The sequence below is a fragment of the Haemaphysalis longicornis genome, unplaced genomic scaffold (assembly GCF_048455015.1).
Source record: "Haemaphysalis longicornis isolate Haplotype H1 unplaced genomic scaffold, Haemaphysalis longicornis Haplotype H1 scaffold_5, whole genome shotgun sequence".
Taxonomy (NCBI): domain Eukaryota; kingdom Metazoa; phylum Arthropoda; class Arachnida; order Ixodida; family Ixodidae; genus Haemaphysalis; species Haemaphysalis longicornis.
The window spans coordinates 73,264,133-73,288,666 of record NW_027526385.1 but is presented as its reverse complement, the minus strand read 5'-3'; the positions used below and the strand labels follow the sequence as shown (position 1 = coordinate 73,288,666).

Below are 24,534 nucleotides of genomic sequence, written 5' to 3'. Positions count from 1 at the left end.
ATTAGATGGCGCTAGTGGTCTACCATGCGAGAGTTTTATTTTTTTTATTTCAGTGCTGAAGTTACATATTTCTAAAATATCCAAAGTAGGCTGTTGTGCCTATTTCAATGTATTTGTAAAGCTTTTCGTGTTGGCGCAAGGTAGTTTTAAGCCCGTGGGTGGCGAAGCAGAAATTCCATAGGAATGTGAACAGGCGAGTCCCCCTTAAGCCCAACCTAACCCAATAGAAGTCGTGAGTGTCGATCGCACGATAATTGTAGGGATAACATCAACGCAAAAAAAAAATTGCCAACATAAGTCCCATTAACGAAAACATGCCTAATTCTGAAAGCCAAAAAAAGAAACACCATTGTTTCCCTAGACCGATTACCACACACACTTTGCACGTCCACACTAGAGTTTGACCTTAAATCGCACCTTAGTAGATATCTGCAGTTACTCGTTACACGCTCACGCCTGCATATGAATACACGGAATATGCTCATGCTCTGTATTTTAGATGCGGAGCAGCTTATGGTCGCGCCTGTTCCCCCGCCGTTGTGCGTCCGCCGTTGTGCAGCGTTCACACTTCCACTGCGCATGCACATCCTCCTCTTCCTCCCCTCCCCTCCTCTTTTCATCTCCTCTCCTCTCCGGCATTCCTCCTCACCTCTCCGACGCTCCTCTCCACTCTGGCATTCCTCCTCTCCTCTCCGAAGCTCCTCTCCTCTCGGGGATTGCGCAACGAATGGCAACACCTGCGGCTCCACGCGCGATAATGCGAAGCAGTTTAGGGTGGACACTGAAGTGAATTTGTCAATCTCCCGTTTTTGCTTGCACTGCGTAGACTGGCTCAAATTAGCACACTTTTCATCGTTTATCCGGTTGACAAATCGGTAATTATTTTACAATGCGCGAAAGAAGAAAAACTACCATGCGCGGTTTGCGGCGGCCGCACCAACTAAAGCTGTGACGTTGGGAGGAGCGGGCACCGTGATTGGACGATGCCCAAGGTTAGCAACCAAACAAGTTTCGGTTTCGGTTTCGGTTCTGTAAAACACAACCGGTGGCGTTGTTGAATGGGCATTCTCAATAACTCAGTAATCATCGTACCGCGCTTCTGCCATGTTGTCAGCTGTAAAAATGCATAAAGATAAGCCTCCCAGGACGGCTTGGAATCGTAGCATTCACTAGCCGAGGCCTGCGCAGTGCATGGACGCCCTCCGCGTACCCGCAGACGCCCAAATGTCATGCGCTTTTCCCCCATATTTGGAGCTTGCCTCACTCATGCCTGTACCGTAAAAAGCGTGTTCGCACCAGGCCAAGGGTCTGTTCATTCTGGCCTGTGCCCACTGCCCGCAATCAGTCGGTGCTTATGGCAACAGCACGCCAACGAGAACTCGCTAGCGCGCCAGTGCCAGCCTGCGCGCGTTCTGTGAACTAGTTCGTGGAGCCATGAACGTTGCGGTCCAAAAAAAGGTGAACTCAACGTAGAAAACATCGGCAGAAAACGAAAAAGTTAACTTACAAAAAAAAAAGCACGTACCCGCGGGAACTCGAACTCGTGACTTGCAAAACACTTGCGGCAACACACCTACCGCCCCAAACCACACGGCTACGGGACGGGCTCCGCAGACCTTGGTAATATAAGGTATATATTGTACAACAAGTTTACACTTTTATTTAGTTTTGGCATTTCAAGCAGCTTATGTGATTATTTGTTGTATTGCGCTCGTGCAGTAAGAGTCCCCCGAGTTTCCACAATAGCTCACGTCTAGCAATTGCATTTCGTAGACGGAAAAGCGTTCGCAGATGCGTAGTCGTGCTGCTGACCGCTGTGCTTGTTCGCCCAGCGCAAAAAAGTGCTTCCCGCACCCTATTTTTACGCTGTACGGTAAAAATATCAGTTGATTTTATTTCCTTAGTACCTATATTGACTTCGCTGACTCTTCTCCCGCCTTCAAGAGGCCTTATATTTTCCTACTGGCGTACCAGTCAGCGAAGCCTCGCATGTGCGCTTGTGCAGCGCTTGTGTGAAGCGACCTTGACTTGGAGCTAGATACAGTGTACAAACTAACCAAGTAAAGAAAGGCCCATTCTTCCATTCCCAAACGTGTCCTGGCTTCGTTTCAACTGAGCGAACGAATTGCGACGACCCGTCGGCGGCCGGCGGACGAAACGCTGGGCCGACTGACTATGTCTGAAGGCCGGGGAGCCGTGCAGTAGCGCTGCCAATTGCGAGCTCGGCTCCTCCCGACGTCACACGAAAACGCCACAGAAAATGGGCGAGTGTAAAGAGAGGAGGACAGCATTTTCGAATTAATTTTTCTACTAAATAAAATCGCGTAAACGCGCCCAGAGTGGTCGAAACATGACCTGGGGACTCCGGACTACAATTTGCGCTAGTAATCCCGCAATGTTTACATATCACTTCAGTGTCCCTTTAGGGTTAGAGGTGTTACGGTAGCCGCTGCATACTCCGCTGGGGGCGCCACTGTAGCTCCGCGGTATAAAGGACGCACGTACGCGCTCCGCTGCCCTCATTCTCCTCGCGCAACGCCGCGATCGACCTGAAAATTAATGGGAACTTGAGTCGACCCCATGGCTGCTTCGCATAATACTCAGGGTTCCCCTACGGGAAGATGGTGAAATTTTTTTCTCTTAATTTTAATACGTCTGCAGAATCTACCCTTTCGAAAATTACCCTTGGAAACTCAGCTTAATCGCTCTCAACAGCTCTTTGTGCAGCTTGTATTCCGTTGGAGTGAAATGGAAGATTTTTAATGCACCGACGACACGTGCACGTTTGTTTATGCCGCCTTTTCTTTCATGGACACGGATTCCCGGAAGGCTGGAGAGATGAATCTACGGCTGGTAAGCACCTGATCATGACGAATTTTTCCCTTCAAAGCGTTTCCGGCTGTCTATCGGTCCCTTAATAAAACGCAAATCATTTGGACATTTCAGAATCGATGGCGGGCTTTAGTTTTGTTGTTGTTGTTGTTGTTAATCGTATGCCCTAATGCTCACAACCCTCGGTTGTTTTTAAGCCCCCGTGTTTTTAATCCGCTCCTATTTCGACTAGAGTGACAAGCAGAGTTACTGGATATATACCAGTTGCAAAACTCCCCACAGGCCCCATGTATCAAAAGCCGGTCTTCGGTTGCCCCCCTGCGCCGGGGCAACCACGGGACAAGTTGACTAGCCTGTCATCTGTCGGCAGAAAGTTGAAGTAGTACTCAAGCGCTTGCGGCTGCTGCCATAAGTCATAAAAAAGCCGGGAAAACGCAAGTAAATTTCACATAATTATTGTCTTCTGATTTAAAAAGCAAGCCGCCCGGATTCTGAAGCGAAGTTTCGCAACTGGTATGTATTGAAGAACTCTGGTTGAAAGCCGACACTTTTGCAGCCGTTGCTATTTCGAAGGCCGTCTCTGTGGATGCCAGCGCCACCACCTTTCTGTGGCAGCGAAAGATAAATACTGTGCGGAAGAACGACAATTTAGGCGTTGAATTTGAAGGCATCGTATGCCCCTTTCGACTAATCATTCTTATGTGCGTTGTTCCCTGAGGTATGGAATCAGCGGACAGCCTGCAGAAGCTTTACGGTGAGCGGCTCAATCCATTCTGATCGGCCGTGACTCATTGCGCATGCTATTGAGTAACGCGGCCATATACCATTCAAACCATAATCGAGAAGCGATCCAAAGAGAAACAAAGAGGAAAATTAACGCATGATTGTTGCCCGTTTCTTTTCAGGGAGGCCACCTGCAAGTAAGTCGGTAATATGAAAACAACCCTGCCAACTTTAAAAGAACGCAGTGTCTAGCGTGCCGACCGACGGCACTCTAGCTGATCGTTGTAGGCATGGCTAGAGTGCCGTCCGACGACAATCGAATAATTAACACTAGGCTAGCACCGCTCGAAGAGTTTGTCGTTGTAGTGTAGACATTAAAAAAAAAAAGTCGTTGTAGTTTAGAGGATCCGCCTTAGCTTCTTGATCCCGAAGTCGGTGGTTCGAAACCGGCTCTTGCCTCGGCTTTTTTTTTGTTAGTTAAATGAAGTGTAATTTTTATGCCCTAGGTTAGTTTTGGTGTTTTAAATGATTTCTTTGTGTGCGTTAGGTTATCTTATGTTATGTTTAGGTGAGGTTGCCTATATTCGGTTACAACTCAAGAAAGGCACCACCTCATGTAATGTATCTCTCCGCCAAAGCGCCGGACCCGTCACGTCAGTGCGCACGCGTTTTGAAAGGGGTTTGCTATGAATGCGTGAAATCGTCTGCCTTATCTCACGCAGTTTGTTTGTCGTCACTGGAGTCGTTTATAAGCATATTAAGTCCAAAAAATCACGGGAACGGCTCACGCCATGCTCAAAATATTCCCAGTAACGCCCTACTTTCGCTGCGCGGAGAAAAATCCGGCTACGGTGATAAGGCACAGCGGCAACTTCCGGTGCCGTTCTAATGTTGTCACCGAGCATAGCTTTACGTTATCAAGAGCGATGTACTGCCAGACGAGTCAATTTTGTAATTAAACGCCGGTGGACGTCGATATAGTGCAGCGCTCATAATACCGTCGGGCCGCACTCTATACATGGCCTTAAAAGAAAAGGTGCACATCGATGTCTGATGAAATGATACTCATGCGAATCCCAATTCAAAAAATCAAAGCCCCTTTCAAATCGAATCAAAGCCAAGGGTGGTTGAAACGCGAAGCTTTCTTCCGTGCAACCTGAATCAAAGTCAACTGCTTCGACCGTGTCGTACTGGTGAAGTCGAGTAGACGTCTGCTTCATAACTGGTTGGATCCCTACCACGGGAAAGGTTTTTAAAGACGATAGTATCTCTTGGGCTACTCAAACCCAGAAAGTTTGGTCTGTCTGTATGTATGTCTGTCTGTCTGTCTGTCTATCTGTCTGTCTGTGACTCGATTCAGCCACCCGGCCAAAGTAAAATAGAGTTTCCGCAATAGTCTTACACACTCACTGCCAAATGTAAACGTCTAAGCCCTATTTATATGTTCATACTTGTCAACTTTGTTGAACAAGAACAAGACATTACGCAAATATAAGACAGGAAATTAGTACACAAGGGATATTTACAGTGTTCATTTATTAAAAAACTCATGGATAATTGGTTTTTCGATAGCAAATGATATTCTACGTCTACTGCAAAAAACCGCCGCCTGCTGTTGCCCGCGCCACCTCCTGGCGGCATATAAAAAATCACGCGGCAACAGCAACGAAAGGTTCCACTAGCTAGGTTCCGCGTTCACCTTGGAACGCACGTGGAGCACGGCGACGCGGTTCTATAAACCTTGTAGTAGGCCGCCTCCATTCACGCGCGTCTCCGCAGTACTGCAGCGCTGGCATCGAAGAACCCGGCCTGTAGCAGTGGAACGCGGTAAATTTCTACAAAGACTATCGTCTTTTGTCGACATTTGCACGAAAGGAGCAGATACGCAGCCATTTTTTTTCTTGCGGTGCTTCGTGTTTCATTACCGTCATCAGTCACGTGCGCTTAGTGGAAACCCGTTGTGTATAGTTGGCTTTCCCGCAGTGCGTTTTGGTTTTACGATCGGAGCAGGTGAGGTATAGAAAGCTTCGTTGTAACAATCTCGCTCTTCGATACTCCGCTCTTCTTGAGGAGAGAAAACAACTCTTATTACCTATAGTCGTAATGCAATGTAACCTGCATCTCACTGACGTTAAGAACTGACTGAGACGCAGGGAGCTGCTTCCAAAGGGCCGATACTTCATCAGTTTCTGGTGGCAGGTGTAATCGTTATTAGCCAATCCCTTCGACTACGTATGTGCGGAATGAGGAGAATAATTGCCCGTTGCTACTACTGAAAAGCCATTACCACTCCCTCAACTTATGAAAGCAGCTGTCACCGTCGCTGCCAATCCCCCTGAGTGGGTATGGGTATTTATTTATTTACTACGATGTATTAGTATTTATTATTACGATGATTATTTTGATGGATACCGTTATGGACATGATCATCGCTTTGTCCCTAGAGCAGGCAAGCGTGGCAAGGGGCGGCAGAAAGTTAGATGGGCAGATGAGATCAGGAAGTTTGCGGGGATAAATTGGTCGCAGTTAGCACAGGACAGGGACAATTTGAGATTAACGGGGGAGGCCTTTTCCCTGCAGTGGGCATAGAAAGGATGATGATGATGATGAATGAGGAGAACAGAGAATAGCTATGCGACTCACTAGCGGCTTGTATGCACTGAACTCACAGCGCATCATGGACAGTTTGTTGCGATTGGCTTAGAATACAAAATCCAACACAAATTCAACAGGGATTAGAGGCTTGCAGAACGAGCGATGTGCGCTTAAATTTAGTTGATATTCGTTTTAAAGCCAGAGGGATGCTGAGGTAAAGAATGGAATTTACGAACGAACACGTAAAGAAGCACTATGGCACGCAATACGCTGGCCGACGCTGCACAGCCGTCGGGCGCATAGGGCTTGCCTTATACGACACTGGCCAATTGGCATAAGCGACACTGCCACTTACGTTACCGTGCCTGTCGAGTCATATCCAACGCTTCACGACACGATTGCTATCAACCGTAACAATAAGCCGTAAAAGTACAATAAAAAGAAACCCGTGTGCGGACAGCGGTTCTTGAGCAGTATTGTTGCGTCATCAATGAAGGCAGGAGGTAACCAGGCTAAGAAAACTCGTGTTTTTGACTAAGGCGTCATACTAACTTTTGTTTTGAGTACCGTCCCTGGATACGTCATTGCCGATATCACGAAACACACGATGCAGCCGGAGAATTGAAATTTGGGCTTACATTGCTTAAGGCTCTCAGTGAATAAAGCATCGTTTGCTACCGGTCAACCGAGGAGGGCACTATAAAACAACCCTTTCAAATCCGGAATGTTTTGTGACCGTCACGGAAGTTGGCAAAAACGATTACTCCTCTTCAAACCGTCGCTCATGTTAGGAGCCCCCGCATTGTCCGCCAACTACTTACGAGTGTAAGACTAGAGACTTTGTGAACCGCGGAGCCATTAAAGAAGCTTTAAAGATTAAATACAAGATTGGTTCATCAGAAAGCCTGCTTTGTTCCGGTAACAATTAAAAATGCAAATTTTGCGATAAAGTTCTGACAAATAATCAAGATCTTAACGAAATCAGATGAAGCAGTGGCGATCCCCCAGCCAATACCCGTGACGTCTCTATGACGTACGTCACAGAATCTTCTAGGTGCGATCGGCGGCCGCCGACATATAAGCCTTCGCCAAGACACGTGACTGGGCAATTCTAGTGTGTGGGGCCTCTACTTCCGTTTGATTGTAGTATTACTGTTAGTATCACTTCAACACACTGATGATTGTTTAGTGTCAGTCGGTATTACGTGACTCCTCATAATGCGTCACTGACGCACGGAATTTTAGCATCATCATCAGCCTGTCTACGCCCACTGCAGGGCAAAGGCCTCTTCCATAGATCTCCAATTATCCCGGTCCTGTGCTAACTGCGCCGAATTTATCACCGAAAACTTCTTGATCTCACCTGCCCACCTAACTTTCTGCCGCGCCCTGCCGCGCTTGCCTTTTCTAGGCATCCACTCTGTTACGCTTAATGACCATGTCATCTTGCCTTCGCATTACATGCCCTGCCCACGCCCATTTCTTCTTCTTAATTTCTACTAATATATCTTTAACACGCGTTTGTTCCCTGACCCACTTCACTCTCTTCTTGTCCCTTGCCGTTACACCTACCATTTTCTGTTCCATTGCTCGCTGAGTTGTCCTCAATTTAAGTTGAACCCTCTTAGAGCGCCTCTTAGGAGAGTACCGGTAAGATGCAGCTGTTATACACTTTGCTCTTCAGGGACAAAAATAGGCTGTCATTCATTATATAAGAATGCCTGCCGAATGCACTCCACATCATTGTTATTCTGCTAATTATCTGTGCCTCATGGTTGGTATCAGAGAAACTGCTATATTTTGTCGCTTCGCACGAAATTGAGCAGTTTCATAGTATTTCTCCTTTTTTTCAGTCAAAAAACGTCTTTCTTGGCTGGAATTCAGCTGAGTGCGTTACCAAAGACCAGCTTTTTTTTTTCAGACTGCAGAAAGTATTGTCTTGTCTTCATGGCCCGCTTAAGCTGCGAGAAATTTAATTATAGCTTATGCCTCCACTTTTTGAACACGTTCCGACGCTTTCACGCACCCTACAATAATGCATTGCTGCCTCTATATTTCCACCAATAAAATGTTTTAAAGCATCAAGTCCTTCGCATTTGTTTATTCGGGCTTCTTTACCAAAATTGGTAACTATTTACCCGTTCTTTCATTTGCAGAAAAACCAGCGTAAGCATCCTACCTTGGCATGTAATTTTCGAAGACAAGTGTTCTTACGTTCAATGCAACCCTATTTTCCTACAATAGTGGCAATTTCGAAATACTTCATAGGATTACAAGTTCTCTGAAACTGAAAAACAATAAACCACAGAAAAATAATTGCGCTACCGCAGAAAAAGAATTGCACGCATAACTGAGAGATTCCTAATAGCTTGTTTAGTGTGATCAAGTTTCTATTGCTTGCATATGTACAGCTGATATAAAAGCAAACTTACATACGAACCTGCCCAGTGCCGTAACATTCTCTTAAAAAAATGTACAGTGCATGTAAAATTTAATGTCTGAACTGCAAAATTATAAATGCTTGAGTTCCTTTGTAACATCTATTCCGTTTAACATCTCCTTTCTAACATCCCCTTTGGCATCCCTTAGTGGCCGCTCACGCCTCTGTATGCTCGTGGCGCGGCCCTTGCAAGCCGGGATTGTTTTATCGCATCACCAGCGCTGCTTTGCTTAGACAATGCGTCATAAATTTATCTATAAGAGGTCTTCTACTAGAAGTGGCCTTTCAAACAATCCGGTTATTTCCCAATAAAGATTTTGAAGCCACGCCTGAATGCTTCGCGCGGAATCATACCATGACATCTCCCGTGAATTTGTTTCCCCTAAATTTGTCTCCACTCGGAAGCTTTGCAGTCTTTCCCGCGTAGTTAAATGAAGTATTAAGCCTTTCGCTAGGAACATACAGTCTCTCGATATTTCGAAGTCACTTAATTGGAATTTTCGTTTACTTGGCAGTGATGTTCTGGTCCCCGGAATTTTACATACAATTCGATAGAAGACGTCGCTCGATTATTCGAAGCTAAAACCCAATATATCGATTACTTGGAACTTTCTTAACCGATCATCGTCCTATCGCGATAAAATTCAGTATTTGTAAGCGCCACAACACAGCTGTACTCTCAACTATACTGTAAGCATGGATGTGACGAACCTCTATGCAACGAATTCATGAATTTAACGAAAGTTTTCAGTTCCGCATTGCCAACCCCATTGAAGCCCATGTGTTTGCGACTTTTATGTAGCGAAACATCGTGGCAGTTAACCTCTACGTATCGAAGTCTGCAAGCTTACCATTCCTTGCTTTTTCCAGTTTTACTAAAAAAAAATCAGGCGGAGAAACGAAATAGCCGCGCGTCTCCGCTCCCGTCTGTGGTATCTGTTCATCGGTGATGAGTTCTGCTGCCAGAAAACGAAAAGTTGTGGCTTTTCAAGACGAGCACGCAAGTTTAAATGCCGCCTCTGCTGCAGAGAAACAAGAATGGCGCCGCCTCGAACAGTATCCCGCAAGCACCCTCTCAACGACCTTGAGTGCGGTTAAGAGCATCAGCTTCGCAAAAGGCCACCCTTTCAGCATAAGTGTGGTTGTTGTAACGCGTTAAGGCGCCTAAAAGGGTCAAAAGGCAAAAGTGATACTTGAGTTACGTTTGTTAATATGGGTTCAGTGACCCTGCTTCCTTGGAGAACCGTGTAGCGCCTAAGCTAGTGCGAAAGCAGCAGGCGCATCACACGCAGATTTTAGCTGTGAAATGAGTGCACGAAGAATGAGTTCACCTTCACTGATGTCTATAGCATTTTCTCTTCGTTTCCGCTTCATTCGCGCGACCCTTAACTCGAAGGCTGTAAGGAAAAGTAACAAAAAATTGCAAATTTTTGTCAACTTTGTTACATCCAGGTTTAACTGTATATATGTCGGCGCCATCGCAACGGAGTCTGCGCACAGTCGATAAAACGGCAGGCCACGTGAGACTCGTACCAGCGTACGCGTCTCTCTCTTTCCAGCCATCGTTGTTGCGCACAGCTCGGTGTGAGCAGTCTGTGTGGTGGGTGGGCGCTGCAGGCTTGGAATTTAGCGGAAAGTCTCAGCTATCATGACAACACGTGTCGTACGCTCGAACTGCCGACGAAAGTCTAGATTCTGACCAAAATCAACAGCGGAGACGTGTTGTTGCTGTTATTGTGCTGTTATTGTGTTTTTTGTTCAATTGGCAGTTTGGTTAATTTTACGTTTTTTTTTTTTTTTTTTTGCGGACGGTTCGTAATAACGGAAGTCGACTGTGCATGCGCTAAACATTCTGTACTTATATTTCTTTCTTATCCCTGAGCAGCAATCGTGACGTGGGGCAAGCTGTCTGCGTCGCCGCCATAGGCCTGGCAATTCTGCTGGGCGTGGTCATGTTCTTCCAGCCCGGAAAGCCTGGTTAGTCCCACCGCAGTTCCTTCGTTCCACTCACTTGCATTAGCGAGTCGCAAACCCTGGAGAGCCCCTCACGAGCGAGGAACGTACAGTTTTCACGTTCAATCTTCGTTCATAACGTACGGTCTATGGACAAATGTAACGTTACCACGAAAATACGAACCAGAACGCACGGAAATGGCGCGATTTCTTTCCATGTAAGTCAAATTGATGCGTGGCCTAATCACAGTAACAAAGTTGAGAAATGTGGCTTTCCGAATATACCACTAGCGCTCCGGTATTAGACCTCAACGAACAGTACATTTTCTAATGTTGCGTGTTTTATTTCATCGTGTCATTATGTCGTCACGCAAACCATTATGTGCCTGTTTTTTGCGTATGTAGTTGTGTATGCAGTGCGGAATGTTTAAATTTTATGTCTATTTATCATGAAAACTAACCTGCATGAGTACGAAGTGTAAATATTATGTAGTTTAAATTGATTCCCTGTAAAGTGGAAGGTTGCTGTCACTCTTTTTTTTTTACTTATAGCTTAATAGATGGCGTGATGAGTGTTCTTTGCATCTGTACATTGTCCCCACCTGCTATGGTCTCAGTAGAGACTGGTAGTATTGTAAATAAACAATTAATTAATTAATTAATTAATATTTCCGTATTCTCATTTCATTTTCCTAGGAATGTACATCTCAGATTCAGTTCTTGCCACGGTCAGGTCGTCTGTGTCTGCAAAGAGATAAATAAAAAGTTGAGAAGAGATATCTCTTACGTGTCAAAAATTGGCTAAGCTATTAAATTATTGCTGGGAACAGCTGGCTTCGGAGCTAAGTATTTATTCGCGTTCCGACAGCTCGCGAGCACTGAAACCCCTCCTGGCTATTAGGAAGAAATCATTACGTGGCTTTCCGAACGCTTTAATTAAAAAATAATAATATTCTTTCCTAAAGAAAGTTGAGAGAAGCGCGAAAGCTAAAAGTGCGTCCAATCGATAGTCAAACCTTCGAAGTTCCAAATCGCGAACGATGAACGAACCAACCCATGCGACGATTTTTCGCGCACTAAGCAAACGCATGTGGAAAAGATCTAAATGCATTCCGATACGTGGTTTATGAGATAAAGGTATACTGTTGTACTCCTTCGCAAGGATCTATGCGCTCATTGTGTTATCCTGTTTCACGCATGCACCGTGTGTCCAGAGATTTTATCACAGCTTTCCGGTCGACCAACTGGTCTATGGGGAAATGCATTAGCTTTTTGGCATGAAGCCATCGGTCCCAGTAAAAAAAGCTTTCGCTTTAAAAGAAGGGTAGGGTCATAACACAAAGACAAACGCCCTTACTGGTTAATTTGGGGTTTGCTTTCTACTTCCATTGGCAGCGAAAAAGGACGATAGAAAAAAATTAGTAGTGGCTCAGCTCTGCTATGCCAGGATATACGTAGTGTGAGCTAAAGTTCAGCAATCCAGTCCAATCCAGTCCAGTCCTGTCCAGTAACTGCTTCTCGCGCATGCTCAGCACGGCTCTTCACGAGCCACGAGAAACGGCTGTCAAGGGGCTCCGGTGCAGCGTCAGACTTGGCTACTGCGCAATTGAGGCGCACACCTGGGCACGCGCCGGCGCCAGTGCGTCTGCCACGGCTATGACGCAACACAATCCAACACAATCCACTTTAATCCAATTCAAATCCAATTCAATCCAATCCAATGTCCCTCGCGCTTGCGCAGAACAGACATTCACTGCACACGCGAAACTGCTCAACCTCGGCCAGTGTAGCTTACGCTACAAAACGAAGATCAACCGTTTACGGCTTATTACCATCATCTTTGTACTAAGAAGGCGGCCTTCTGGCTTAATTTGCGGGAGGTGAATGCTCCCGAAGTCTTGACAACATTTCGATTGCGCTTTACATGTGTTAGGTTACAGAGTTATGAGAAGGGTTCGGGATTTGGCGGAAAGGCGGGGCGAACCTTTCTCCCCTCTCACGGACGGAACTGAAATATTTTTTAGTGCTAAATTATACATACAACCAAGAATTTTGCATCGACCCAAAACGAGCGGCAAATAACGCCAGAATGATTATGGAATAATTATTTTGCATAACATTTCACTTTTACAAAAAATAAAAATCAAACTCTTCAGATTGGATGTTTTATTTTTTTTAACCCGTTATACCTTGGTGGCATGGGAAGGGATTCTGTGTGCACTAGCTAGCTAACTAAAGTACAGTAGCAAAACATTTATGGTATTTAACACTCCCGGAAGCTACATCCGGGCTAGGAGGCACACCGTGGCGGGGGGCTACGGATTAACTTGGGGATCTTTAAGGTGCTCCAAAGCCTCGACACATGAGTTTTTTTTTTTTTCCTTTTCACCTCCATGTGAAAAGTTGCCACATCGACAGTAGGAACATGATTCAGATGTCAAAGGATAGGGGAAAACTGAGGTATATTCACCCCTAGTTCAAACATGAGGAATATCATGCGTGCGTACGTGCGGGCGCCACCATCTTTAACTCCATTCCGCTCTGCCGCTCTGGTTTGTTTTTTATTTTTGTTTTTCTGCCAATACGTTTATTTCTTCTACTGATTCTTTTATGTTTGTGGCTTTCGGCACGCAGCCCGACGCCGCGTGGCCATCCGGAAAATCCACGCTGACGTTCGCAACAATCGCGAGGGCAGCAGTGGCGCAGGCGATGCCGGCTACCACCGCCGCGACCGGGTAGCGAGGCTCGGCCGAGAAGAGACTCCCGACACAGAAGGCAAGCCGCTACTATACTTTCATCAAACAAGCCACGAAGATAAAATATAACTTTCTTTCATTAAAGGGACCATTTTGTCCGGATAACAATGACGCCAATTTTATCGTACACTTCAGACAAATCAGGCATTTTTGTTTCGAAATGAGCCTGTAGCGGAAGCCGCTCGGCACCCCAGCGCAAGCGGCTCCCGCGAGACGAGGCTTTTAAAGACGATAGTCTTTCTTGGGCTACTTAAACTCAGAAATTTTGGTCTGTCTGTATATATGTCTGTCTGTCTGTCCGTCTGTCTGTTTGTGACTCGATTCAGCCACCCGGCCAAAGCAAAACAATGCCTGCGCAATAGTCTTATATAGTCACAGCTAAATCTACCCGTCTATGTCCGGTGTAATGTTCATACTCGTCAACATTGTTGAAGAAGAACAAGACATTACGCAAATATGAGACAACAAATCAATACAGAAGTGATATTTGCAGTGTTCCTTTATAAAAATTCAAACATGCTTGACTTTTGCGAAATTAAATACTCCATCAACTGCAGAAAAAGAATTCACTCCGCCGTCGCCTGGTGTCGCCCGCGCCACTATAGCTTCTAGCGCCATTTTAAGAAATCAACCGGCAACAGTTACGCAAGGTTCCACTAGATACGTTCCAAGTTCTGCTTGCAACGCACGTGGAGTATGGAAACGCGGTTCTATAAACGTTGAAGTAGGGCGCCTCGATTAGCGCGCGTCTTCGCCGTATGGCAGCGTTCGCATCGATACACCCGGTTTGGAGCAGTGGAACGCGGAAATTTAAAATGATTTAAGCAAACCTTTGGCGTCTTTGCCTTGGGAGGAGTGCGACGCAAGAGGAACAACATGAGAGGTGAGCGGGAAAGCGAAGGAAGGCATTTACTTCGGAAAAGCCGATAAAGACTATCGTCTTTTGACGGCATTTGCAACGAAAGGAGCAGATACGCGGCCAATTTTTTGTTTTGATTTTCGGGGCTGGCTTATTATGAATTGAGACGGCCAGTAGGATATCGGCGAAAATCTGTCCAACATGTCAACGACGACGTCAACAGAAGAAGTGAACGAAATGAAACTGAGAGATGTGGAACAATCATTTCATTTCTTTTCACCCGTCCCAACAAAATAACTCTGGTTTGCATTTATTTTTTTACTCCCATATTTATCATTTTAGTACTTAAACTTAAATAAATAGCTGCCGCTTACAAGCCCTGGCAAATCCCCGCCCCCCCCCCCCCCCCTATCCGCACTCTAATACTACAAAACACTTCATTAAGGTGAAGAAGATGTAAGGTCTCACCTGCTCTCCACGTATAGTTATACTGCACTTGAAGCCCTGTTGCATATTTTAATGCCTTTTCCACCAAAACTCAAGCGCGCCATGCTTAAAAGACAATTTAAATAACGTTTTCACTAGAACGTCTTGTCAACTTGAGTGCTTCAATTCAATATGAGCCAAATACTCACTTATCACCCCGTATGCCTAAAATTCACGGCCTCATTTTTGATTACTTGCCGCCATAAGCTCCCCCTAGCTGACATACAAAATACATCACAAAATGACTTTGACGGCGTTGCATTTATGTCCGGTAACAAACTTCCGCTTTTTGCTCAAATTCGCGTTAGGTGGATCTGGCTCATTGCAAAAAAAAAAAAAAAAAAGCCTGGAATAATGGAGGTATTAAGGAAAGCAGATGAAGCCGTGGCGACACCACGCCACTTTTCGGCGATTTTTTTATGACGTACAGAATCTTGTTCATGTGATTGGCGACCGCAGCAACACATGACTGGACGATCGCAGTGGAGCCCCTAGTTTCGTACGATTGCTTTACTTGAATGCTAACGCGTAGTTAACACACCGGTAACTATGGTTTTAGTGCTGGCCCATATTACATCACTTCCACCCGCATTACGTCACTGCAGCGCGAAAATTTGAAAGATTTTCAATACTTCTTGCGCTTCTTCGGCCCATTCGTTGGAATGGAGCTGATTGAGGTACCACAGGCCAGTCCTTTTAAACTGCACAAAGATGTATTTTGTCTTCATGGCCTTTTCAACGCACCAGCTCCGCCGGAGGTCACGATTCCCGGAAGGAAAAGGGGTTTTGGCGGGAGGAGGAGTCGATCGGACCCGAAGCCGGGCGCCGAATTCGACGTCATCACGACTGAACCCCACCCGGAAAGGGCGGAACAAGACGAGCCGACCACCAAGCCACATGAGCCGCCCCCAGCGGCATTGCCTAATGACCACAACACGCCGAGGGTTCCAACGGACTACGAGAAGCCGCCGTCCAACGTGCGGGACGTGGCTGCGTTGCCACCGGTGGCCATAGGTGAGCGCTCCGCTCTGCTTCCCCGACGCACTCGCAGCATGATCTGAAAGCACATTCACTGCTTAAAAACCGCTGACTTGCTACAGCCTACTGGGCAAGACTAGAAGTATTAAATTCCCGGGCCATCTCCGCTAACGTGAAACCTGGTGAGGGGTGAAGCATGCAGTGTATAAGTGCATTCTTGCCGCCTCGGCGTTTTTGCCAACGGAGATGAAACCTTTGGGGCGTAGAGGCAGACAGCTTTGCTGTAAAAGCCTCGTGTCTTTCAAGCACGAAGCGATTTAGCGCGTGGCGTAAACGAGTGTCCCGGTGTTTTTTTAGTACGAGTTACGTTCTAGCTCGAGGCTTGAACGACTTTCCCACTGTTTTAGTAGCGTGACTACATGAGACGAGCGACGATTACGACGACGACGAAAGGAGGCGCCAACAGCCCCATACCCTAAGGGACTTCGCCCCAAAAAGGCAGCGCTTAGTGCCCCTGCAAGCAACTTTTAAAGCGGAAGCTCTACTACGCCGTGTATCGCAAAGTCATTCGTAGCGTCGCAATGACCTTGAGCTGCCGGAGTGCAAGTGGGAAAGGTCTGGCGTCACGGCACATGATCCGCAGCGGTGAGGCGCCGCAGCTGCGCTCGTTCGGAGCTTTGCCGCAACTGTAACACATGACTAGGCGAGTGTGTGACGGCTTATTAGCGGGCGCTTGTTCGCTCAGTATCGCCATAGATGGGGCGCCGGCTTGGCTGTCTGTGCGTGTGCTTCACCGCAAGCTACAGGCTCAATCCAATCATCCAGCAGTTTAATTTTTATGAAACACGGCGCGCAGTCTTCGCAAAACCAAGTCAAACAGACTTTTTACTCGTGATGAGTGGGTTTACAGGGATTAAATCTGACACACTTTTCTATGCGAAGGCGTGCGGTACACCTGTCAGCCAAAGTAACGTGTTAGTGCATTTCGCTGCCCACAGCTAAAAGCAATGTTTTACATGTCCATGGTTAACAATAAGCTGTGAGTACAGCATCTCGCTGCTTTAATTCTGCTATTGAACACTTGCAGCCAAAAAATGAACGTTCTTTCCAGACGCAATTCACCTACAACATAATGATTAGTAGGGACAACTTGTGATTAAACAAGAAAACAATTCGGGGAATCCTTTAATCACATTCGGAAATGTTTAAAATCGATTAACATAGCCGGGAATCGACGTTTGTTTTGGATGCAGTGAACTTGCTGAAATTCAATACTGAAATGTGAATATCACTACTTCTTTAACTTCTCATTACAGGTTGTCAGTACCGTTATAACGTTGGCGTTCCAAAGCCGTAGCACTCATTTCATTGCTGTGACTACCTCCGAAGCCACCTTTAAAAGCTGTAGACTGGGCTAGTTATGGTAATTCATAGTGAACAAAAGTAGCGCAGCAGAAACACAAGGGACAGAAAGAATGCACACGGACGAGCGCTCGTCCGTGTGCATTCTTTCTGTCCCTTGTGTTTCTGCTGCGCTACTTTTGTTCACCTTTAAAAACCCCCGCCATAGAGAAAATGTGGAAACATTAGGAAACCTTTTAGAATATAATGCTACCTCATTTGAAAACCAAGTTTTAGTGAACAAAATTTTGGTGCTAAAAAGTAGATGTTCAGCAAGGTTCAGTTTCTCTCCCCTAGATGCCGCGTCCGTACGCTCCCTTTACATTTACTTCGAACGGGGTCGAAAGCAGGGCGCGGATTCGGGAGCGGAGTTTCGCGCCAGGTATGGATTTTACAAATTTGAGCTTAACTGCAAATCCGCCCGTTCGTTTCTTTTCGGCTCACACAGGTCCGGCTCCGTTAATCTGCGTGACGGGGACTCACGCACGAATTCCCCTGCTCCCTGTCGACGGCGCCTGCGACTTCGCTGTCTTCTCTGACGTCATCTTCGGGGACAACGAATGGGTGGCAGCGAGCAGCCGTAAGGCCATTTTCTATCCGATTTCGCCGTGACGTTACAGGGTGACGTGCGTGCGGAGGACAAAATACACATAGAAACCAGCATGAATGATTGCATATTCGTTAACGTATATGTCCAACTTCGAAACCCGCATAGGTTGTTCGCAGATTGCTTGTTTTAAAGGAACCCTCCAAAACTTTTTTCAACTCTCCTTTTTATCTTAAATGCTTGCAGTACGTAGTCAACTAACACATCCAGTACTTAGATCAGGGGGTCGCAAAGTACCGCAGCCAAAAATTACTTCTCTATGCCATCAGAGCAGCTTGCTCACAAACTCTTTCTCATTTTCCTGGTCTTGGCTTTCTTCTAGGGCTTAAAATAACGTCATTACAGCAATGCAGGAACTACTGTCCGGCTTTTTTTTTCAGTTTCAGCAATGAACGGATTCGATAGCCACTTTAAAAAGATAGCCACAAGAGGAAAGCAGAAACGGGAGGCGTATCGGATTGCGGGGGTTTAACGCGCCGACGCAACGCACGCGATGAGACTCGCTGTAGTGGAGGGCTCCGGATTAATTCTGACCACCTGGGATCTTTAACGCGCGCCGAAATCTCGTATACACGGGCGTTTTTGCTTTTCGCCTCCATCAGAAAAGCGGCCGCCGCGGCCGGGAATCGAACCCGCGACCTCGTGCTCAGCAGCGCAACGCCTTAGCCACTGAGCCACCGCGGCGGGTGGGAGGCGTATCTGCTGCGGCGAGCAAATCACGCAGTGTCGCTCAGTGCTGGCGATAACTTAGCTTTAGCCGTGCTTCCAGACGCGAAATAAAATACGAAGTGTAGCAGAGTCCCTAATTGGTGGCATTATTTGGCTAGCAACAAGAAATTCGGAGTATACCGTAACAAATTTTCACCCACGCTTTTAGTTCAGCGTTTTTTTTTTTTTTCGTAGCCCGATAAAGCACTAGCGCCATCTATGTGACTTTCGCATTAGCGAGCCGGAGGACGAGCTATATATAGCAACACATTTCCAAGCTATTACCACTGTGGCACGATTCATACATGAAAGCATTAGTAAGCCCATAGGTAGCTCCGGATAGATTTAAGGGCAAAACAGAAACGCAGAAACAAAAGTTCCGGCGTTCTTTTTTTACCTGAAAATTCACGCCAGATTGTGTTTCTAACATAAATAAAGTGTCCTGTTCAAAAACACGGCATCGAAGAAGGGTGAGATACAGCAAAGGAGATACAGAAGATAACGGAAAAGGTTCATAATTATTATGCCTCGCGCTGTCGCGAGCGGCTCCAAACGGCAAAAAAACGACTCGGCTTCCGCGTGTTGGTTGGTTTAAACCGCCCAAACCCGGTCAACTCCGCCGCATCGCGTGAAAAACAGCGTTACTAAAACAATTCAGCTATGCATGCTACGCACTACGTTGCAATTCCCCAATTGAAAATTCCAGCCCCAATTTTATTTATTCCTACTTTATGCATTTTCTTGTCACTTTTGCGCTGCTTTCAAACAGTAGTTTAGACTACTTTTTGTGCAGAACTGCAGCAGCGTAGCGACCATACCCTGGACGAAACCGGTATAAGGTCAATCAGATAAACAAACTTAATTTTGTCGGCAAGCCGCAGCTTTCAGAACCTTGGTAAAATGAATAAACACGGTATTTTGGTGTAGTGCCCCAACAGCGATTTGCAAGACGCATTATTTTACCTAGCAAGAATATCCGAACACAATCTTGAGAATCAGGAAGGTGGTTTCAAGTGCAGGGAAGTGCTGTCGGTACCAATAACTACAACTGCAAGGAAGGAACAACACTTTAATCTTCTTCCACCGGGCGACGACAGCGCGCGAAATTTGAAAGATATATGGTGCTCGTTAAAAATTCACTGCGTGAAGTCAACCTGGAGGAATGGCTAAATTACTGCCGTGATTTGGTTATGGCACCATCTTATCTTCGCGATATAACTAAAGCAAATCACACAGCCCCCCACATAAATATATTCTAGCAGTCAGGCGTTAAATACTCATGCTGGAGCTCGCAGCTGCTTCCCCGCATGACACCATGTTGAAGAGCCCTCACAGTTCATATTTCATGCAAGAGTAACGTGAAGTGGTGGAAGAGCTCGCAGTTAAGGAAAGCGGAAAGCTTCCTCATTCCCATTTCCCTTTTACATGTCGTTCCAGACACTGCAGTGCAGTGCAGAGGAAGGTTGTAGGGGTATAGTGTAACATAACAGACAGATGTACGCACGGACATCAAGCGCGGACGCACCTAAACCACCAAACTTACCACTGCAAACGCTATTTCACTGGTGGACAACGCTGCGAGATCTACATGCGTGTATATCTTGTATTTGTTCTCTGTTGAGGCAGCTGTAAATGGTCGACAGAGGCCCTCATTCTTCAGTGGGTACAAATATGATGATGATGATGATGATGATGATGATGAACATGATGATGATTATGATGGCGGTGGTGGTGGTATTGAAATGTTGTTGTTGTTGTTGTTGTTGCTGTTGCCGTCGTCGTTGTCGTCGTCGTCGTCGTCGTTGCCGCCGTCGGTGGTGGTGGGGGTGGTGGTGGTTGTGGTGGTGGTGATAACGATTATTATTACGTAAAGTAAAGTAAATGCGTTGTAGTACTGAGTTGTTTAAACTACCTATTTTCCTAAGCCATTAGCAACTGGAATAAACTACCGAGTGGTGTCTGTTATGTCTAATGATGCGTTTTCGTGTTTTTTGTAACGTGTTTTTTAATAATGCCTGGTTTTCACTTTTGTGTGAGGCTTTAAATCATATTTATATTTGCCTGTTTTTTTAGGTATGCAATTCGGACTTTGTACCCACTTTAAGGCCTTGGGAAAAGCGCTATGGGTATGAAAAATAAATAAATTGATGCTGGTGGTGTTGGCGATGATGATTACGACGACGGTGATGATGATGATGGTGATGGTATTTGCTATGCTGATGATGATGAAAGTGGTGATGGCGGTGGTGGTGGTTGTAATGATGATGATGCATCTCGTTCAGGCAGCAAGCTGGACGCGTACCTGCACGATGCCGAGAAGTCTTCGGCCACCACCTTCCTGCTTTCCTTCCCGGCCAAGATGAGGCACGAGCTGGTGCCTTTCCTCTCGTCCACGGCGGCCACCGAACTGATTCGGAGCTACGCGGCCCGCGGTATTCGCGGATACGGCTTCGCCAAAGCCGAAATCCCCATCTCCCATTTCCACAACCTCAGTTCGGACTACAGGACCGTGCTCAAGGTACGCACACCGGCCTCCGATCTCATTCGCAGAACCACGTCTGAACAAGAACCAAACGCACAGACGGCTAACCACAGACAAAGCGTTAATTGATGGTTACTCGTGCACAAGCCTGTGTACAATAATGCTATAGTGCGATAATAGGTTGAGCACGTATAATTCAACGTTCAATGTATATTAAACATTAAAAAATAATGATTTTCTTTCACACCAAATTGATCCCTTTACAGCTTGGTTTTGGCGTTTTAAGCACTATAAAATTTTCTGATAGAATTTGAAGGTAGAGGCATGAATACTTATTCCGATCTTCCTTTATTAAAGCGAAGTTTTATATGCCCCCTGATGGCGACCATGCCATCACCAAAACGAACTGCAGGAAAGCCAACTTTACACAATGGGTTTCACGTAACGAACATGATGATGATAAGTGAAGGCACATCGATCGCCTCGAGAAGAAAACGCTTCCCGTGGTCGGAATCGAACCTAGGTTCCTCGCGATATAAAGCCAGCGCCTATTTGCTGGGGACAATCCGACGCGCTCGAAGCAGCTTAGACTTCGGACTTTGACTCCGCTTGCATGGGAGGACGCTTCGCTTTTTAAACTACTTTCTCTTAAGAAAGGCGCTTTGATTTTTTTTTTTTTTTTTTGCGTTTTGGGTGATTATGTATACTGAGCCATAGTTCTTACATATATACCAGTTTCGAAACCACGCTTCAGAATGCGGGACCTGCGGGCACCCTCCTCCTTTTGGTAAATGAAGAGCAAGCGTATTGGCGCGCCATCTAGGGGATCTAAACTGAACTTTGCTAAACATTTCTCTTAGTAACACACTTTATTCAATTAGACCTGCTATTCAAGTTATGAAGCTTTCAGTTAGGAAATATTTATTAATGTTTGAGTGGTATTTCTTCCGTCGCTAGCCGAAGCAGTTTCCGATAGCTGATCACTCCTTCAACTTTGAGTCCACTGATGGTAGACTAATCAATTCCCCCTGTTGCCCCTAGTCCCTCCTTGTTTACCCTAGGGCCAGGAGGCAAACCAGGGATTTGTTTTAGATACATGGGACGTATTTGTAGCTTCTCAACGGCATATATTGAATATCTGAGGGCCGTATTATGAGGCCCTCCTCCACTCCATTTGTTCCCTCCACACGGCTGAGGGGAGATTCCGCGATGCTTATGCATGGGGAAATGGATCTGAAGGTTCTCCTCCACTGGGAGCTCGGGTGGAGGGAGGATTCAGAGTATCAGGGTATGTCTTGAGCAAGGTCATGGCGCATGCCCATAAAGACCACCTTGAAACCGTTTAGCTTCGAGAGACAGCGTATATGCTTCATTCCGGGAATCCGAAAGATGACCTGGAAAGGAAAACCGGTCTTCGAATGTTTATTTAGCAAAACAATGCGCTCGCCTAGGCGTGGCCTATTTAACAGAATGTGTAATCGCAGCACGACACTAAAGACCATACATTGACACGATTTTACGTTATGTACGGTTTACCACGACCGAAATGAAAATCCCAATCCGGTAAATATAACCCACTACAGCAGACCACTTGAAGGATGGCGGAAAAATTGTACTTGAAAAACTGACAAACCTGTATACGCAATGCCTAATTACCGCAAGATTACCGGAATCTTGGGAGAACGCGAACATCATCCTAATCCATAAGAAGGGTGACAAGAAGGACATGAAAAATTACTGGCCGATCAGCTTACTGTCAGTCGTCTACAAGGTATTTACCAAGGTAATCGCTAACCGAATCTCTGCAACCTTAGATTTCAGTCAACCTAAAGAACAAGCAGGGTTCCGTAAAGGATATTCAACAATGGACCATATTCACACGATCAATCAGGTGATAGAGAAGTACGGTGAGTATACTGAACCCCTATATATAGCCTTCATAGATGATGAGAAAGCATTTGACTCGGTCGAAACCCTAGCAGTCATTCAGGCATTACGGAACCAGGGGGTAGATGAGCATTATGTAAGAATACTAGAGGATATCTACAATGGGTCCACAGCTACCGTCATCCTCCATAAGGAGAGCAGTAAAATACCTATCAGGAAGGGTGTCAGACAAGGAGACGCAATTTCTCCAATGTTATTCACAGCATGTTTACAAGAAGTATTCAGAACGTTGGATTGGGACCAGGTGGGAGTAAGAGTTAATGGAGAATACCTCAGTAACCTCAGATTTGCTGGTGACGTTGCCTTGCTAAGTAACTCGGGGGACGAATTGCAAAGCATGCTTTCCGCACTGGGCGAACAGAGTAGAACCGTTGGCCTGAAAATTAATATACAGAAAACTAAAGAAATGATCAATAACATCGGGACAGCACAGCAGTTTGTGATGGGGGGCGAGGTAGTAGAAGTGGTAAAAAAAATATATCTACTTACGCCAAGTTGTGACCCCGGATCCCAACCATGAGGCAGAGATAATTAGAAGGATCAGAATGGGGTGGAGTGCATATGGCAGACATTATCAGATAATGAATAGCAGCCTACCATTGTCGTTAAAGAAGAAAGTGTATGACAGCTGCATCTTACCGGTACTCACCTATGGGGCAGAAACTTGGAGGGTCTCTAAGAGGGTTCAACTTAAATTGAGAACGACTCAGCGGGCAATGGAGCGGAAAATGATAGGTATAACATTAAGGGACAAGAAGAGAGCGGAATAGGCCAGGGAACAAACGCGTGTTAAGGACATACTAGTAGAAATTAAGAAGAAGAAATGGACGTGGGCAGGGCATGTAATGCGCAGGCAAGATAACCGTTGGTCATTAAGGGTTATAGAGTGGATCCCTAGAGAAGGCAAGCGTAGCAGGGGGCGGCAGAACGTTAGATGAGCGGATGAGATCAAGAAGTTTGCGGGGATAAATTGGTCACAGTTGGCACAGAACCGGGATAACTGGAGAATAATGGGAGAGGCCTTTGCCCTGCAGTGGGCGTAGATAGGCTGGTGATGATGATGATGATGAATGTAACCCGCCGCTACGTACCGCAGCCTCGCCACCACTGAGTCATGTTAGGCGATAGTTTAATCGTGGCCAATTTTCTTTGCGTTATAAAAAGTACCCAAGAATGAAAACACGGGTTTTACCCCGGAGGTAACAGCTTATGGAGGAGGCCGAAAGCGACAACCTTTCGCTGTCGACATTTCAGCGGACGTTAAATACCATCAGGCAGTCCTAACCAATGCCTAGCTCTCCACTACAACGCGCCTCCTATCCCTGGTGTAGCACCGGCGCGTAACCCCGCCCCCCCCCCCCCCCCAATATGGAAACTTGGTGGCAGAGAATTAGACTACGATGGAAAGAATATGGACACTCTTAAACGCATGAGAGAGCAACAAAATGTTTTTCTTGAAAGCGCTTAATACACACTTGTGGGTGTAGGGAACAAGTTTTGGGGGTCGCTTTCACTACACTCTTCTTCATGTACTATCACACCTACGACACACGTTCGAAAGATCCGCGCCAACACAGTCGTCTTCCGATGCGAAAGCATCAGGTTAACTCGGTTAGTCGGAAATCGGGCGTCCTTCACCCGCAGACTGCACATAAAATAATCGGCGGTTCAAAGAATAAAACAGGTCAAAGAATACTCTGATCGACGCCAAATTTCACACGAAAGCTTCTTTCAAACGTTTTCCGCAACTGAGTTGAAAGAACACGT

At 46.1% G+C, this 24,534-nt stretch overlaps 1 protein-coding gene across 1 annotated transcript in view; it reads left to right on the top strand.

The window, feature by feature from the left end:
* The first annotated feature begins 3,552 nt into the window (after positions 1 to 3,552).
* Positions 3,553 to 24,534, top strand: part of LOC144139766 (uncharacterized) — a 33,287-nt gene continuing 12,305 nt past the window's right edge. The window contains exons 1-6 of the mRNA XM_077672029.1: positions 3,553 to 3,586; positions 3,738 to 3,752; positions 13,178 to 13,318; positions 15,392 to 15,658; positions 17,472 to 17,603; positions 20,621 to 20,856. Of these exons, the coding sequence (XP_077528155.1) occupies positions 3,553 to 3,586; positions 3,738 to 3,752; positions 13,178 to 13,318; positions 15,392 to 15,658; positions 17,472 to 17,603; positions 20,621 to 20,856 (825 nt within the window). The remainder of the gene's footprint in view (positions 3,587 to 3,737; positions 3,753 to 13,177; positions 13,319 to 15,391; positions 15,659 to 17,471; positions 17,604 to 20,620; positions 20,857 to 24,534) is intronic.